The 15,464-nt window shown below is 38.7% G+C and overlaps 3 protein-coding genes and 1 pseudogene across 4 annotated transcripts; 2 read left to right on the top strand and 2 right to left on the bottom strand.

Moving 5' to 3' along the window:
• Positions 1–6,730: 6,730 nt before the first annotated feature.
• LOC104709574 (TNF receptor-associated factor homolog 1a-like) lies at positions 6,731–7,762 on the bottom strand. The gene is made up of 4 exons (XM_010426162.3): positions 7,633–7,762; positions 7,267–7,549; positions 7,008–7,171; positions 6,731–6,888 (listed from the first exon to the last, which is right to left on the bottom strand). Exons 1-4 carry the CDS (start codon positions 7,745–7,747, stop codon positions 6,731–6,733), a joined length of 720 nt encoding a protein of 239 aa, XP_010424464.2. The 5' UTR covers positions 7,748–7,762.
• A 1,704-nt stretch (positions 7,763–9,466) lies between these two features.
• LOC104707257 (ATP synthase subunit delta, chloroplastic) lies at positions 9,467–10,529 on the bottom strand. The gene has a single exon (XM_010423569.3). The coding sequence runs from the start codon at positions 10,343–10,345 to the stop codon at positions 9,644–9,646; it is 702 nt and encodes a 233-aa protein (XP_010421871.1). The 5' UTR covers positions 10,346–10,529; the 3' UTR covers positions 9,467–9,643.
• On the top strand, positions 10,500–11,295 carry LOC147940143 (uncharacterized; annotated as a pseudogene). Its single transcript, XR_015563231.1, has one exon. The product of XR_015563231.1 is annotated as an uncharacterized LOC147940143 (transcript).
• Positions 11,296–12,669: 1,374 nt separating this feature from the next.
• On the top strand, positions 12,670–15,089 carry LOC104707256 (sucrose transport protein SUC8-like). The gene is made up of 4 exons (XM_010423568.3): positions 12,670–14,223; positions 14,361–14,424; positions 14,603–14,646; positions 14,727–15,089. Exons 1-4 carry the CDS (start codon positions 12,937–12,939, stop codon positions 14,901–14,903), a joined length of 1,572 nt encoding a protein of 523 aa, XP_010421870.1. The 5' UTR covers positions 12,670–12,936; the 3' UTR covers positions 14,904–15,089.
• Positions 15,090–15,464: the final 375 nt, after the last annotated feature.

The raw sequence follows: 15,464 nt of genomic DNA, 5'->3' as shown, positions 1-15,464 counted from the left end.
AGTTGGTTCATCATGTTCTTAAGATCGGCAATCTCCTTAGCGTCGGAATTGCTAGAACGGATGGTTCTATCAAAATCGGTGCAAGTGTTGCTACTACTTGCGGCAAGGTTGTCAATGAGAGCTCCATTGCTGGCCATGTCGAGTGAAAGTTGATACTTAGGGTGTAACCCTCATTGACAACCTTGCGGCTTGAAAACTTTGCAGCTTGTTGAAAACTTTGCAGCTTGTTGCGAAGAGAGTTGGATCGCGACTTTGTGTAGAAGTGGCTGAGAAAGGCTGACTTTCATCCTTCCCAGCTAGTGATCGATCCAGGAGGTAGAGACTTTAACCATCTATGAGCCTTGTCGGCTAGAGAGAAATGAAAAAGCTTACACTTCAAGTAATCTTCGGAAATTCCATTGGTTTTTGTTGTAGAGCAGATTTCTTCAAAAAGGTCAATGTGGTCCATCGGATGTTCAGTAGTAAGGCCATGGAACTGATTTTGTTTCACCAAACCGATAATTTGAGGTTTAATCTCATAATCACGTCTGAGAGGATGAGTGATTCGAATAGCAGCACGGTCTGGAGGGTATTGATTGGGAGCATCATAGTCGGCTATGGTACGGTTAGGTACGGCACGTCTTAGAGGGTGCACATAAGCAGGTTGTCTTCCTCCAGCTTGAGGTAGTGGTGGATTAGTGATGAGTGGAGGATGGTGAGGAGGGACATCGAGGTTGTCTCCCACGCCTAGAGGATTAGAATCACGAGGAGCTTGTTGTTGGTCTCGGCCAACTAAAGGGTCGAGTCGTGGATCAGCGGCTTCAAGGTTGGGGTTGCCACCTTGTGCAAGAATCAGTTCTCCTTGCTCACTGAGGGCAGGAGGTATCAGCGGTTGGTCGAGGTTAAGGAGACCTTGGTCCTGGTTCCTTTCTTCGGCCATGAGTTGTTGTTTTTGAAGTTTCCTAATCTCACGTTCTAGTCGATCAATGTCTTGAATTGGACATACGGTTCCGAAGGGTTGACTCCTAGTCATGCAATACAAAATCCAAAAACAGAAACTAAAAGGGAAAATAGAGATTATCGAAAAACAAGAAAATTAAAATTAAAATTAAAAAATTCAAAATAAAAATTCAAAGTATCTTAGACAAAAGTTCTTATCAAATTCAATGGGCAGCTAGTTAATCCTTGGCAACTGCGCCAAAAAGCTTTGATGTGTGTGGAATTTCATTCCAAATCTTTTACCTGAAAAGACCACACGACGACTGAAAGTGCACAGTTAATCAATGTAGTATTTTAGGATCGATCCCACAGAGAGTAATAGCTAACACAGATTGAATTAAAAGAGAAAGAACTATGGCTAAGACTAAATAAGAAATTGGGGTTTTGGTTTTCCTAATATCTATTGCAAGTAAATAAAAATGGTTTAAAACTATAAGACTCAGACGTTGGGAGTTTTGGGAGTCATCTCAGGGTTTTCATGGTTCTAAGCAATATTAAGTGTAAGATCTAGCAAGTGAATACTAATTCCGGTCTAGGTTCTCAACTACGAAACACTAATGAACTAACAAGCTATTTTCATAGAATGAAAGTCTAAAGTCTTCATACTCTGTTACTCAACTTTCACAGGCAACGACGCATGTCAACCAGCTAGTAAAACAAGTTCGATACATTCACCAAACTCCGCAACTCAACTAACGTAGGTTACGACGCAAGGTTTCGGTATAACACTAGTTCGAAAAAGTAGGATAACGCGGTTAACGCTCCCGTTCTCTAGATCAGTACTTGGTGATCAATCCAAGCACATGCATTAAGATAAAGATGTCCCAAAAGAACTCTAATATAAACCGAAAATAAGATCTAACAACCTAATTTAAGCAAACCATGAATTCCCCTTGAATCGCCCCACAAAACCCAACAAAGTAAACTACTCGCTCATGATGCAAAGAAACGACATTGATATTATAAAGTATAGCATCAAAAACGAATCAATAACAAAAAGGGGTTCAAAAGAAACTTTTCTATTTGTCACAAAAGTAACTTGATCCCAAAAGCAATGAAAATATGAAAGAAGTAGAAAGAGATTGGTGACTTCGGCGATGGCTTCTAAGAGGAGCTGAGAGAGGACGAGTTTCGACGGCTGAAGAGGATTATCTGGTCGTCTCTAGATCAGCTGCTGGAGGCGTGGATGAAGAACAAAGAGGCACAAATAAAGCACACCGAAACCCTAGGTCTTTAAGAGTATTTATAGGGTTTTGTCTTAGATTAGGGTTTGTAAGGGTAGAAACATCTTTTCTTCTTGAATGGAGGACAAGGAGCGGTGAGAGAGGTTTCTGGACCATGGAGGAGGCTTGGACTGGGCTGCAGTGATGGTCGCTGGTCAGGCCTTCAATAAAAAAACCCATCAGCTGGTTGGTTCTCCTTACACTGGTTTATAACATGTCTCGCTAAAATGGACATATCTTCCGGATGGCTGGATGGATTGACTTGATTCCACTTGGAGGAGACATATGACTCGTTCAGATTTCCATAGATACCAAGAACATCAAAATGTGAGTTCTGGACGTTCTTCAAATGTGGTCCGTACTGTAAAGCGCTGAATATGTCCTGAAACGTATTTTACTTGTGTTATGGTCTTTTTTTGCTATAAAACCTGTAAAACCTTCTTGAAACCTGAAATACTTGATAAAAGACCTTTTATACCTGAAATCTCATCAAACTAGTCCTAAATGCATATGAAAACTATAGCTAAAATTAGTAAAATAATGATGTTATCAGCATCGCAAATAGAACTCTTCTAACCTCCTCCCTTGTGACTTTGTGAATGAGAAGATTCTTATCACTATCGCCACACTTGAACCCCATAATCTCCTCCAGTTCCTCACGCGACCAACCCACAAAATATGGATGTTTCAGTGTGAGAAACTCTTTGAAATACCTATCTGCTTCAAGTTTGATGTCTCCCTGCTGATTTACCAATCTCCCATCATCACAAAGGATTTCCTTAATATTATTCCGCTGCTCCGTCAAATTTGCATAGATATGAAAAGCTTTATTATTCTGGTCCCCCACTTTTAGCCAATGTAGCTTAGCCTTTTGCTTAAGATAGTTTTCCTCAATATCCGAGAGCCTTCTCCATTTTGCGTATGCTTCAGCTTCAGCACAAACCGCTTGTGAAGAAGGATGTGCCATTGTCTGGAGCTGCATATCACATAACCGTTTATAAGCTTCTTTTGTTCGAATGGTAATATGGCCAACCAATTGTTTCTACAAAGTCCGCAGATGAGGTTTAAGATCCTTTAGTCGCTTCGAGCATTTATGCATTGCAGAAGTTGAGTGAAAGAGTGGTGGAAAAGGTCGCCATCTTTCTGCTAAAGTGGTATGGTATTCAGGGTGAGTAGTAACTGCATTCACAAATTTAAAAGGTCACTTAACCCACCGCTCTGCATCAGAAATGTAAAATCTGCACCTCATATGATCCGAGCAGCCACCTGGCTCAAAAACTGAATAAGATTGATGATACTGGTGGATCCATTGTTTACTAACAAACACCCTATCAAGTTTCTTGCAGATAACACCTTTCTGCCGTTTGTTACACCAAGTAAATCTTTGTCCCTGATAACTCATATTTGTGAGCTTACAATGACGTACCATGTCCTGAAAGTCTCTCATACCAGTGGAAATAGAAGGGGAAGTAGCATACAGTGAATGATAACCTCCCTCTAAAACCTCATTAAAATCACCACAGATAATCCAAGCTTTGTCTTTAAACATAGGTGAGTCATAATGGTACTGAAGATCCTGCCATAGCGGTTTCCGCTCAGTAGGAAGATTTGCAGCATAGACAAAAGAGGCAAAGAATTCTTCCTGCTCTCCCTCAATCTGTACTAAAACTGTGATAAGCTGTGCAGTTTTATACACCGTAGTAATCCGTACATTATTCCTCCAGACTAACTAAATGCGGTCTAAACGATGTTCATCATAGTTTGTCAAGAGGGACCAGTCTGCAAAAACCGATCTAACTACTTTGTTACCTCGATTCTCTTTTACCTTTGTTTCAAGTAGACATCCAAAGTCAAAACGACCCTGATTCATCCACTCTCGAACAACTGTGTGCTTTTCCATTTTATTGAATCCCCTGATATTCCAGAAGAAACCGGACATCAGAGATTCTTGGGTGTTTGACGTTTTTGCAGTGTACTAGGAGGTAAGATCCTAGAACTATGCAGACCATCCTTGGATAGATACTTATGTCCTTCTTTAGAAGCACGAGGTAGAGAAGGCCTTAGTAGCACTCCCACCTCCTGAGAGGCACTAGTACCATCCACTGCATGAGGTAAATGTGTCTTATCCTCAGACCGCTCTACATCCCCAACCTTAACCGGTTCATCAATAGTACCTTGTTTCGAGTCTTCACCCTCGAGATCATCCCCTTGCTCATCTTTATCACTTAAACAAGAGAAAGTGTTTTTCACCATCAAAATCACAGGATCACTTGGGGCTTGCGTCTTTCCGGGACTACGGATGCTCTTTGTTGGAGTCGTCCAGCCCATTTCCGAACTATCATCTGCAATATCCTTCTCGACAGTATCCACACCAATATCATCAGTCTGTAGTGGATGAACACCTCTGTTTACATCTCTGTTCACACCCTCCTACATTTTTATCTCAGCAGCCTCTGAGACATCCTCCGAATCACCATTCCCAACATTCTCCAAGGTAACAAGAGGGGCATCAGCATCCTCCGTACTTTGTGTTGTAGGAACAACTGCGACCACTGTCCCCGAACTCCTGTACCCTGCTGTTTTAGCTGACAATCTGCGTACAAATGGCCCCACTTAGAACATGCAGTACATCTAGGAGGTAACCAGGGATAGACAAACTCCACCATCGTGTCACCACCCTTCCCAGACTTGAATGAGAAAAACTTTCGCAAAGCTTTTGTGAGGTCCACTTCCACTAATATCTTTGCTTCTTCAAATGACTTAAAGGCCTTTGTATCCGGATGAAGTCGTTTTGGTACTCCTAAAGGGCTAGTTACAGCACTCAGAACTTTCCAAGAGAAATACTTTGCAGAAATGTTCTTGACAATGATCCACAAAGGGATGGTTTTAATCTCCTCCTGATCCTGTTCCACAATAGGACTCCATTTTGACAAAACCACAGGGACACCACAAAGATTTCATATACCACGTCTTAAGATTCAAGCTCGAGTTCGATCATCCTTTATACTAAAATGCACGTGGTATTATCCACCACAAACACATCAATCTTCTTCGTTTTATCTCCTAGAGTCTAGATCTTGTTCACAAGAGCATAAATCCCCCCCCCCCACAAACGGAGTCTTTTCAAGAAACTTACCAACCAAAAAGTCTTTCCATAGAGGATGAGCTTCCTCAAACACACTGTCTGGTATTCGAACCGTTGGCATACCATCAACATCCTCAATCACGAAACTCACCCTTTCCATCTCCTCAGTAGTTTTAACCATTGACACCCATGAACGTTGTTTTGTAGTGTTGGTTGTAGTGTTTTGAGATCTCCCCCTCCTCCATATTCCGCATCGGAGATTGAGTTGGATGCAAAAGATCCACATCCGGCACCGGAGAAGCCCCCGGTAGCATGGAAACTTGGGTGGAAAGCAAAAAAGCCTAAATCGCCTTTTCGTATCTCTCAAAGACAAAACGCACTTTTTCCATATTTCATTACGGAAAATATTCTTTTTTTTACCGTGTTAACATGTTTTTTTAATGTCATATATTAATTCAACTAAATGATAAAGTTAGCCACTCTGGCAATACAATAAACATCTAAACACGAAACAAGAGTGTGAGCGCTCCACCAAAAACAGAGAGAGCGTCGTTTCCCTTCGATGCTAATGCTATTATGAAGCCAAGGCAGACCTCCAATTGCCAAGTATGAGTTGAAACATCCCTCCCACGTAACACTTTTCGCTATAATTTTAGCCAACAAATTCGCTGTTAGAGAAGAGAGGAAAATTCTAACAGCATAAGATCGATGTTTTGGCCACTGATACGGATTAGAAACTGCGTTTAGTTTGAGTTCAAAGTTATCAATATGTAAATGATGATGACTTTGGATGGTCCTTAGAAAATTTTGATGCTCAGCTGCAATGTGGTTAATAGTAGGAATTAAGGCAGGTACATATTAACGTTCAACTTAAACACACACCAATCATATTAATCACAATCTTGAAAACATAACTTTATGTAACAAGACACCAATTAAAATATAAAAAATAAAAATTCATTTGTGACACTTTGGCGAATAATAAGAAGAAACGCTAAGAATAAATTTAAGAGATAATTTGAGAGCGTTTGGAACAATCCCAATTGGGATTAAAAAAACATGTTAACACGGTAAAAAAAAGACAAATCTAGGCCTGTGTTTTTTTTTTTAATTTAGAGAAAAAGTCCATTAAAAATTGGTTCGGATCGGGTATTTTATTTTGGTTGTAGGTACTTGGATCAGGTTTTAGTTTTCCCCGATTACGGTTTCGATGAGTCAATGCCGGTCGTTGCCGGGAGAAATGACCGGTGAATCGAGATTTTAAGTCCATGGTGTAAAACACATGACGTCACATACTTGGTGCATGTGGCTATGCCAAACATATACTTCATGTAGCTGGGCATACATTATTAAACTTGAGATGTGTGGCCATGTATTGCGTCATACCTACCTCGTATAGCTGGGCATCTTTTTTCCTAAAAAAAATATATTCAAAAAGTAGATCTTAGGTAAAGGCAGAATATTTGGTCGCAGAAACAACTTTAAATTCGATCTTAACTTTCAAAGTGTCTTCCTTGTCCAAGTAAGACTTTCGAAGTTCAGCTATACAGACATAGTGATCCCAACCATAGCCCCAGCCTTGATCTTCGAACCAACAATTAACTGAAAATAGAATAGGTAATACGCATTGGTTAACTGATAATCATGTGACATGATTCATGTCACCCGAATATTATTGTTCTATATATATAATATAAAGTAAATAGTGTTCCATAACATACGATTGCGTATTAAGTGATTGGATCCACGCGGGTCTTCAACTTTCACATCTGCTTCCACATAAATATTTTTATCTTCCTTATTTTCACCATCAGCTAAATACAGAAAAATGGATAACCATTTACCATGTGGTGAAGAGTAACCCTTGGGATACAGCTTTAGAACCCTCCAAAACATCATTTTACACTTGTTAACATTCTTATACACAATCATAAACTTAAAAGCAAAGATTTGTTGTATCATATTTGTATGTACTTTTACCATTTCCTTCCTTCCTTTAAAATGCTATCTGACGCGTGAGGATTCTCTTTTATATCCGAGAAATTCTTAACAGTCCAAGAAAACTTTGGATAAGGTAGATCCTCATCAAAAGAGAGGATTTCCCAGTTGGTTGGAGGTGGAACAACAGTGATATCAACACCAAACTCACAGTGATCTCCATCAAAGAGGTATCCGTTTTCACGATCATTGAATGTACCAAGGGCAAGCACTTGCGGCAATCCCCACATCGTTCTTAGTGAATTGAACGGCCTAGATTCCACATCTGGATATACACGGAAAATTCATACACCAAGAGAACCAAAGCAAATAAACATGCATACATAGTAAAAACAAGAACATACATACCTTGATTAGTAAAGTACTTGTTTTCCTTTTTGCTAAAGACAAGAAAACGGAGATCTGCATACACCTCAGTTGGAGTTGTGGATGTAAGGCTTGTGCTATCTATTTCAACATACATTGAAATAAACCCACTTCCATTGTCCTTTTCGTTCCCTTTTGGGTATATGATCAGTCACCTAAATTTTTTATAAACGACAAGTCCCATATAAATATATAATATAGATGATACGTCATTAAAAGAGACTAAAGGACAAAATGAATCATGAGAAACGTGTAAATCTATAGAACTAGTGACACTGTATTCAAAACACACGTACCATTTGTAACCACCAGAGGAGAAACGTCGGGACTGATATTTGCCATCAGAGTGGAGAGTTGAAATCTCGAATAGGGAGAGGTTTTTAACTTTGATAGAGTAGGAAGAAGGAGGACGCTCTCTCCAACTCTGAAGAGTTGTCGAAGATACGTTTGAACACATATAGTATAATTTTTTTTGGTCTTTCCTAAATTGCTTTAACACGAGAGGTATGAGGGTTTGTTTATATAGAGAGTCGAGAGAGGAGAGGAAGGGTTGGTTTGAGATATAAAATTAAATGTTACTATTAAAAACGTTATGGGGAAGGCGAAGTTTTGGCTAAGAATACGAAGAGCCAAGGCTTGTGAACCCTAGCGTTGGCATTAAGTGTTCGTTCACATCTGTGAAGTAGACATGTGGTTAGTACATTAGTCGTTTAAAACGTTAAATGTATATTGATCACGAATCACGAATGCAAAATCCATTAGCGGTTTCTTGATAAAATTCATAAAGTACTTACTAAAAGCAAACCCATTACACAAAGCTTTCTATTTGGGCCGAGCCTAGTAAAGAACATAGATTTTTTTTATTTTTTATTTCTACCTAAAGTGATTTATGATTTTTTTCCTTGGCCTTTGAGCATGTTTAATGTAAAAAATTGTTATAGCGTTTATCGGTAAAATGTACAGTACGCGGTATTGATCTTAATCACAAGATGCTGATATAGAAAGTTCAAATTGAAATGGTGAATAGAAAAGAACGGAATGCTAACAACATAAAGATAAGTGACCTTTGGGAACGGAATGCTCATTTGATTTTTGAGTTTTTTTGCACATGAGATTGTTAGATACTGAAAAAATGGAAAAAAGGAATGTTGTTGCATGAATATAGATGAATATGTTGCTGTTAAGTAATATATTGGGTAAATTGGATTGTTTGTAGAGTCGAATGAGCAGTAGGCCAAATTGACTGTGTTCTCATTGGATAATATTCATTATAGATGTGTACGTTCACAATTCTGTTTCGTGTTTACATGATGTAATTTAAAATTCCTAATGATTTCCAAAGAAAAAAAAAACCATTTTAGGGCATTAATTGTGGATCGACTATTTCGTGCAGTTCTACAAATCCTCAATCATCAGCATAACATCATTTTTATGTGGGAGACAATCTTTAACATCTTTGTCCTCAATATGTGAACCGACAATATCTAGTGCTAGCGCAGAGACGGAGTGTAAAGTAGTTTGCAAAGACGCAAACAAATGTAGAAGAAGCTTACATGACCAACTTCTCAAAAATATTTTGCTAAAGCCCCTCTCAGGACAATGAGGCTTCTTGTATTTTGCCATCACATAAGCAACATCAACACCAAAACTCATGGAGATAAACTTTCACTTTATCCTCAAGAAAGGTCACATATGTTCAAAATATGTTCACCGAGTTCAGAAGCAACTCAACAGTAAAATCACATTCTATTCAAATTTGATGCATCGTTACGCAATTTCAAATTGGCTTAATCCACTTATTAACAATTACAAAAGATAATAATAAACTCAGAATTATTATTATATATCATCAGTATATTATACGATTTGATTAATAATAAGAAAGAAGAAGAAGAAGAAGAAGAAGAGAAAAAAATTTAAAATTGCACAAAAAAAAAAAAAAGTGAGTAATTCTCAATTTCTCTTAATACAATTTATGTTTTCCCAATTCAATTCAAGTAGCTAATTGAATCTCACCAAGTTCAAGCTGTTGAGCAATATCTTCAAGCTGCTTCTTCACACTCATATCAATTAGCTTCGAACCGGAATCACCATACCGGATCGTAAACCCGGCTACAAGACTCGGATCAATAACCGTCTTAACCCTCACATTCTTCGCTCCGGTTAACTTCTGAACCTGTTTCGCGATCTGTGCCAACTGCGGCGGCTCCAGTTTCACCACCGACCTAACCTCAGCCAGCTGCGTATCCGTTAGCTTGTTGTAAACAAGCTCGAACTCCTTGACGATGTCCGTCACGATGTTGATCCGGTTAGCGTCGACGAGGACGTTGAGGAAGTTGGAGGTGTGGGACTGTAGCGACGACGATTTCACGATGTCGTCGATGACCTGGCGTTTCTTCTCGACGGTGATCGTCGGATTCGCGAAGAAGTTGAGCACCGTTGGATCTGAGAAGACTTGATCGAGCTTCTCGATGTCTGTGACTGTTAATTCCATTGTGTCGTTTCTCTTCGCCACGTCTGCTAACGCCATCGCGTAGCTTGACGCTGCGGTGGCTGACATTCTCGCTCCGGCGGCGTTTCCGCCGTTGATTCGGATTGGGAAGGCTTTTCGCATAGGGAGAGATCTGGCGATTTGGAAGGAGGATGGTGGGAGTTTTGATTGGAGAGAAAATAGAGTTTGCTGTAGAGACGCCATTGCTGAGAGAGTAGAGAGAAAGAGAGAGAGAGAGAGAGAGAGAGAGAGAGAGAGAGAGAGAGAGAGAGAGAGAGAGAGAGAGAGATGAGATTTGTGGTTTCTCGAAGACGATAGAGAGGTGGGAGGAGAAGAAGAAGGTAAGGTTTTGGGGAAGATGAGAATGGACGGTGAAGATTTTGGATTGTGGTTAGATCGACGGTGAAGATTAGAAGGTTTATCTTGAGTGGAGTTTTCAGAAGGATTAGAGAAGGAGTGAGGAGACGACACGTGGAGTTACCTGATAGGTGAGATATCTGTGTTCCTTATTGAGTTTAATATAGATTGATTCTAGTTATTATCCGAATTATTTTGGTGTCACAGATTAATATTTGACGTGAGTTGTATTAGCTACAAAAAAATATTGAATTAAGAGTGTCTTGGTTACATGAGATTGTTTTAGTTGTGACCAAAAAATTAAGAATACAACCTTAAACAGTTTCTAAGCCGTTCTCAACCAGCTTATACCATCTCTTAACGCGTAAGATGAGTTTGTGAAGTTTATCAGTGAGCTGTGAGTTTCTTGTGATTAATCTCAAGACTCATGCTCACATGTTGAAGAAATGAAAGTATAAAGGAGACGACTTTGAAAAGATTTGAAATAGAGAAATCTGATGGCAATGATGATTTATATATGTTGAGGAGAAGCAACCTACGAACGGTCTTCCATTCATGACATCCAACAAAACCCGAGCATCAAGATCCGATCAGATGGTGAAACTTTATTTATCACCTAATTTATGTTCTTAGCTAGGTTAATTTACTCTTAATTTACTTTTTTTTTCTTTCTAGTTTTCCTAAACAAACATTGATCATGAGGAACTCCGATCCCTAGCATACAAATTGTTTGTATTGTAACTGATGTTGTGATTGATTGAAAATTGATTATAAATTCATTATTTTCGTTCTCAAAATGGTTTACTTTCGATTCCCTTCTATTTCTTGTAGTCTATTTTTCACAACGATACTCTAATGCAAGAATCTCTTTTTTCTCACTGGTTTTTACATAATTTATGTACTCACTTTTAATTATTTATTTACAGTTCATCACCGACTCACTAAAAGAAGAAACCATGTTTTAGTAAGCTAGGTTCGACTCTCATAAATTCGTAGTGCAATTTTTTTGTCTTTGTGGATTTGATCATTTTTATAATACTTTAGTTGTTGTGCTGTTGCAGTGAAATTGTATGCTTCAAATATAGTATATGATTATCAACACAAGAAAAGAGTAGTATTTCACTTCGGTTCACCAAGCATAAAAGTGTTGATGACAATAAGAAAGTTGTCGTTTTTGATGTTTGTCTACCTTAAAACATAACAATTATTAAATGTTGGAGTACATGTGGTAACTATGAATTTTTCATAACCCTCACAATTAGGCAAACTAATGAGCTTACGAGTAAAAAATGGAAGCTACTTGCTACTTGATAATTTCATGGACCACGCATGAGTATCATCAATCCATTACTCTGTAAAACTCATCTGTTTACCGAATATAAATTGTGAGTTACAATATGATCAATACGTTGCTCCCAGATGAACTCCAACATCTAATACTTGTGTGGTTCTCGAGTTGGCAAACATCGACAACCATCGTGTTATCATCGATACTTTTAAACTTGTTGAAGCCAAGTGGAAGACTACTAGTTTCTGGAGTCTTTTTTTATATATACTAAAAAAAATATTGGTGCCTTGGTGGATAAGGCTTTGTTAGAGGTTTTCCAAACAAATTTGGAATAATCACTATATAAAACGTCCATAATCATGGTTAAGAGCTTACTAGAGAGAGAGAGAGAGATCAAAAGAGACATTTTCTCCTCGATACTTTTGCTTAGAATTAATTGCAAGAACTCCAGATGAATTTTGGGTTTAGAAAGAGAAAGACAAAACTGACGAGGGGTCGTTGATTTCAGAAATTTTCGTTTCAAGATCACTTGAAGATCAGACACGATCATGAGAAACAAGCTAGTTTGAGAAAGTTGCATCACTTGGCGTCGTTGGCGACTTGAAATTTGTTTTATCACTACGATAAGCTTGTATGTCTCCCTAATCTTTGACATAATATTTGGTAATTTGAAGAGTTTGACTTACCTGAAATTGTAATTTAAAAAAATATTTTTAGATATTCAGCATAATAATAAAATTTAATGTATTTTATGATTTAAACTATTTATATGAATATATAACAACGGTTTGAATAATTAAATGGATAATTTTTTGTAGAAAAAGATATATATAGTCATGTTGAATGACTTGCTTTTAAAAGGTTGACATTCACAAGATTTGGAGATGATAAAATTGATAAATTTAACCCTAGTTTTGATACATAAGAGAGTAGCATTAAATGAAGAAATGACACATGTATATCTGAGTCTGAGTACATTGAAGTATACTATCAAAGTCACTCTTACTCAAACTAATGGATAAGCTCCTCCCGCCATTTGCCCTCCCATGCAAAACCCTTCTCCTTATTTATACCTCTCTCTCTCTCTCTCACTCTATCCACAAATCCAAAATATTCATTAAATCTAGTGAGAGAAAAATAAAATTACAGTATGAAGAAGTCCCAAACGCAAACGCAGTTATCCTCTTCACCGCTGAAACAAACGATTGCGGTTGCGTCTATCGCCGCCGGTATACAATTCGGTTGGGCCTTACAACTCTCACTTTTAACTCCTTACGTTCAGCTTCTAGGCATACCTCATAAATGGGCCTCACTGATCTGGCTATGCGGCCCAATATCTGGTATGTTAGTCCAGCCCATTGTTGGTTACCACAGCGATCGCTGCGAATCGCGTTTTGGTCGCCGTCGTCCTTTTATAGCCGCCGGAGCATTACTCGTCGCTATCGCCGTCGTTCTGATCGGTTACGCCGCCGATATCGGTGAGTTTTTGGGAGATCGAGTTGATTCAACGCCTAAATCACACGCAATCGCTGTTTTCGCCGTCGGGTTTTGGATTCTCGATGTTGCTAACAACATGCTTCAAGGACCTTGTCGAGCTTTGCTTGCGGATCTCTCAGGTAACAGCGCGAAGAAGACGAGAACTGCGAACTCTCTCTTCTCTTTCTTCATGGCCGTCGGAAACGTACTCGGATTCGCCGCCGGAGCTTTCGCTCATCTCCACGACGCGTTTCCGTTCACGGTGACGGAAGCTTGCGATGTCTACTGCGCGAATCTCAAGAGCTGTTTCTTCTTCTCGATTCTGATTCTAATGAGTCTAACGACGTTCGCGCTCTGGTACGTCGATGAGAAACGGTGGTCGTCGACGGAGACGGAGACGGAGACGGAAGTTACCGACGGAGAAGAAGATGGTGAGATAAAAGAGGAAGTAACGGTGCCGTTAAAAGTTGTTAGAGTTCCGTTATTCGGGGAGTTATTCAGTGCGGTGAAGGACATAAAAACACCGATGGTGATGTTGCTTTTGGTGACGTGTCTTAGTTGGATTGCTTGGTTTCCTTTTCTTTTGTTTGATACTGATTGGATGGGGAGAGAAGTGTACGGTGGTGACTCGGTGGGTAACGTTGACGATAAGGCTCGGCGCGTGTATAACAAGGGAGTACATGCCGGCGCGTTGGGGTTGATGTTGAACTCGGTGGTTCTTGGAGTCACTTCGCTTGGGTTAGAGTGGTTGGCTCGTGGGGTTGGTGGTGTGAAACGGTTGTGGGGAATTGTGAATTTCATTTTAGCGTTCTGTTTGGGGATGACTGTTTTAATTACTAAGGTGGCTGAATCGAACCGTCGTGGATCCGCCGTGTTAGAGACGGTGGTTAGTTCTTCTCCGCCGGTTGGTGTTAAAATTGGAGCTTTGGCGTTATTTGCTCTTCTCGGTGTACCTCTAGCTGTAAGTATAATTTATGGACTTTTTTATATTATTTCATATTAAATATTGTTCGTTTTTAAAAATTTCTAATAGTAATTAAATAAAAGACGAAATGTGATTATATAAAATTTCTGATAGTATATATATATTTTTTGTAGATAACTTACAGCATTCCTTTCGCATTGGCATCTATATTTTCTTCTTCTTCTGGTGCTGGCCAAGGTAAGTTTGTATATTTCTACATATATATCAAAATAAATTTTTATTTGCATTTTACATTTACATAAATATACAGATTTGTGAGTATATATATAATAAGCATGCATGGGTGTTGGTTTTATACGAATATCTATTCGAGAGTGATTATACATTTATATGTATTGTTTATGGTTGCATGCAGGATTGTCGTTGGGGGTTTTAAATCTTGCAATAGTTGTACCACAGGTTAAATATATCTTATGATCAATTGATATGTTTTATTATTTATCGTATGGTTTTTAAAACTAAAGTAATGATGAATGTAGATGGTGGTGTCGGTGGGAGCAGGACCGTTTGATGAGATGTTCGGAGGAGGAAACATTCCGGGGTTTGTGTTGGCGGCGGTGGCTGCGGCCGTGAGTGGAGTTTTAGCGCTCACTGTGCTTCCTTCTCCACCGCCGGAAGCTGATGTTCTCAAAGTTTCCACCGCGGGAGGACATTAACTTGTTAGTTTTTTATCTCTATTTTTCTGTTTAGTGTTTTTACCACAAAGAGAAACAAAAGTTGGAAAGAGGAGAAGGTAGTGTAGAACCATTATAACTTCTGGTTCTTGACACATGTAAAATGCACTCGGAACGACTGTCATTTCCATCAATAGCAATTTAATGTACTTTTTAGATAAGACAAAACATGCATGTTCTTAATTTGGCATGCATCATGTGAATTGTTGCATGGAAGTTGACTTTGTAGATTAATGGTTTGTGTGGATAACGTTTTCATAGTAGTCGTTGACACTTTCACATGCTTGTGTGGTTACTTTTCCTAAATCTTATCCAAGCGTTGTTGATGACTACAAAAAACTGATTAGTAGGAACAAATGTGGTTAATATAAGTAGAGTTAATTGGCATCTGATACATTTTTTAAACATAATTATTAGAATGATCATTCACTATTTATAATTAGATAAACCTACATTTGACACTGTTTATTTATTTTCCCTTCCTTTTGCCATTCAACAGTCTTGTTAATTACATTTGATGCTATTATACCCTTTTTCCCTATT

The sequence above is a fragment of the Camelina sativa genome, chromosome 8 (assembly GCF_030686135.1).
Source record: "Camelina sativa cultivar CO46 ecotype springtype chromosome 8, ASM3068613v1".
NCBI lineage: Eukaryota > Viridiplantae > Streptophyta > Magnoliopsida > Brassicales > Brassicaceae > Camelina > Camelina sativa.
This window is presented reverse-complemented; position numbering and strand designations above follow the sequence as displayed.

What these genes read in the sequence shown, in the direction of transcription:
- LOC104709574 (XM_010426162.3), bottom strand. Translation starts at nt 7,747, where the DNA reads ATGTATGTTGAAATAGATAGCACAAGCCTTACATCCACAACTCCAACT. An exon ending in TTAAAGGAAGGAAGGAAATG is followed by an intron (nt 7,172 to 7,266) that starts GTAAAAGTACAT and finishes GATGTTTTGGAG; the next exon opens with GGTTCTAAAGCTGTATCCCA. An exon ending in CAATCACTTAATACGCAATC is followed by an intron (nt 6,889 to 7,007) that starts GTATGTTATGGA and finishes TTCTATTTTCAG; the next exon opens with TTAATTGTTGGTTCGAAGAT.
- LOC104707257 (XM_010423569.3), bottom strand. Translation starts at nt 10,345, where the DNA reads ATGGCGTCTCTACAGCAAACTCTATTTTCTCTCCAATCAAAACTCCCA.
- LOC104707256 (XM_010423568.3), top strand. Translation starts at nt 12,937, where the DNA reads ATGAAGAAGTCCCAAACGCAAACGCAGTTATCCTCTTCACCGCTGAAA. An exon ending in TTCTCGGTGTACCTCTAGCT is followed by an intron (nt 14,224 to 14,360) that starts GTAAGTATAATT and finishes TATTTTTTGTAG; the next exon opens with ATAACTTACAGCATTCCTTT. An exon ending in TTCTTCTGGTGCTGGCCAAG is followed by an intron (nt 14,425 to 14,602) that starts GTAAGTTTGTAT and finishes GGTTGCATGCAG; the next exon opens with GATTGTCGTTGGGGGTTTTA.